We start from the raw sequence: 1,697 nt of genomic DNA on the forward strand, positions 1-1,697 counted from the left end.
AGGAATTCGGACGGTCCAGTGTCAGGTATGTACTCATATATACAATAATTATTTTTATAATTTAAATGATTAATACATTATACACTTATTTAAAAAAAAATCTTAAATAAATAGAGAAAAAACATAAATAAAGACAATGTTTATCTTATGCAAAGAATCTTAGTAAAATCGTGATAAGCACGTTTCGAGAGATAAAAAGAGTAGAATATGGAGAACGTATTAAAATCTGGTGAAACTGTGGGAACAGTGAGCTAGTCCCCTCGTTAGGGTTCCGCTAAATCGTCAATCGTTCCAGGACTTTGTCCCGCGCCACCTCCGCCACCGCCTCCACCTCCAGCGCCCGGTCAGGTGCCGGCCATGAGGATCAACACCGCGGAGGTAAGCCTGGGTTCGCCAGTTCACTTTCGTTGCTCGCAACGAACGAGTCTGTCATTCATTAAAATGTCGTAGAAATTTCACAAAAAGATTTCGATTCTAATCTCGTTACGTTTATAAAAGTGATATTTTTTCCATTAAGCGCACTGTGCATAATTTATTCACTAATTTTTAACAAAAGATCGTGAAACGCGATGGTGAGTAAAAATGGAAAAGATTTTTATACTGGAAGAAGAAGAATATATGTTTTAATACGGAAACTGTGGAGGGAGATGAGATTATGCTCAAGGCTAATGGACCTTCTTCGTTCAAGTATTTGTTTTAGGCCTGTGTACTCAAGTTCTTTGTTCAAAACATTTCAACAGAGTAAAGAAAGTAGCCTNATGCATGAACATCCGCAGACTGTTGATAATTGAATATTATATTAGGCACCGACGATAAGGAGGCCGATGGTGAGTAACGACGCTTATGAGCCACCGGCGGCGATTCAGAACGCGATGCTGACCAAGGATAAGAAGCCGTTCACGTACACGCCCGGTATGGGCGGCAAGCTAGACCTCTCGCAGATACGGAGCCCGCGAATGGCTCGGAGAGTTGCGAAGAACGCGAACGACGAGGGCATCGAGGGCCCGCCGAAGTCAGCGTTAGAACCGAAGCCGACACCAGCGACGAACGCCGGGGCGAACTTATTCATTCAGCCCCAGGTCGCGATTCCCGTATTTCCTACAAACGTGCCGCCCCAACCCCCTCTCAACAGGACACCTCCGCCAGCTAATAAGATTCAACCTAGCAGTAAGTATAATAATTATTGAACAAATTGTTAATCAATTTTAAAAATTAAATACAGATCGATATTTCTTTATAATTCTTAGATGACGAAAAATCTAAATTAATTATTGGGTTAGTGCAAAAATTCTTGCCTGATTTGAAATTATATTGAATTGAAATTATGTTTCGAACTCTGACCTCTAAAACCCGAGCACGAACTTTTACACTGACTTGATTTTTTAATTCGTACAATAAATATTTCATTATGCAATCTAATAATGATAGTTATTTGAAAACTTTAAATTCTTCTATTTCAGTTGTTCCGGAGAAGCAGCCGGAATCGCCGAAAGCCAAAGCAGAGACCAAAGTGACTCCGGTGATCACGATCATACCGAACACGCCGGAGAGCCCGGGCACACCGACGCAGGTAACCCTGGCAAAGGCTCCGACGCCGTGGCTACAAAACAAGAACAAACCGCAAGAGGAATTGCCCGAATGGGCGAAACGTACGAGCAAGAGTCCATCGTCGTCGCCTGATAGTCCAACGTCACCGC

General features: G+C 42.4%; 1 protein-coding gene across 1 annotated transcript in view; it reads left to right on the top strand.

Annotated features, from left to right (window-relative positions):
- LOC108632536 (uncharacterized) overlaps window positions 1-1,697 on the top strand; it is a 16,986-nt gene that overhangs the window by 6,472 nt on the left and 8,817 nt on the right. Inside the window, exons 2-5 of the mRNA XM_026819756.1 lie at window positions 3-25; window positions 296-378; window positions 804-1,167; window positions 1,461-1,695. Coding sequence (XP_026675557.1) covers window positions 3-25; window positions 296-378; window positions 804-1,167; window positions 1,461-1,695 — 705 coding nt within the window. The remainder of the gene's footprint in view (window positions 1-2; window positions 26-295; window positions 379-803; window positions 1,168-1,460; window positions 1,696-1,697) is intronic.

The sequence above is a fragment of the Ceratina calcarata genome, unplaced genomic scaffold (assembly GCF_001652005.2).
Source record: "Ceratina calcarata isolate Rehan_Ccalc_2016 unplaced genomic scaffold, ASM165200v1 scaffold160, whole genome shotgun sequence".
Classification (NCBI taxonomy): Eukaryota; Metazoa; Arthropoda; class Insecta; order Hymenoptera; family Apidae; genus Ceratina; species Ceratina calcarata.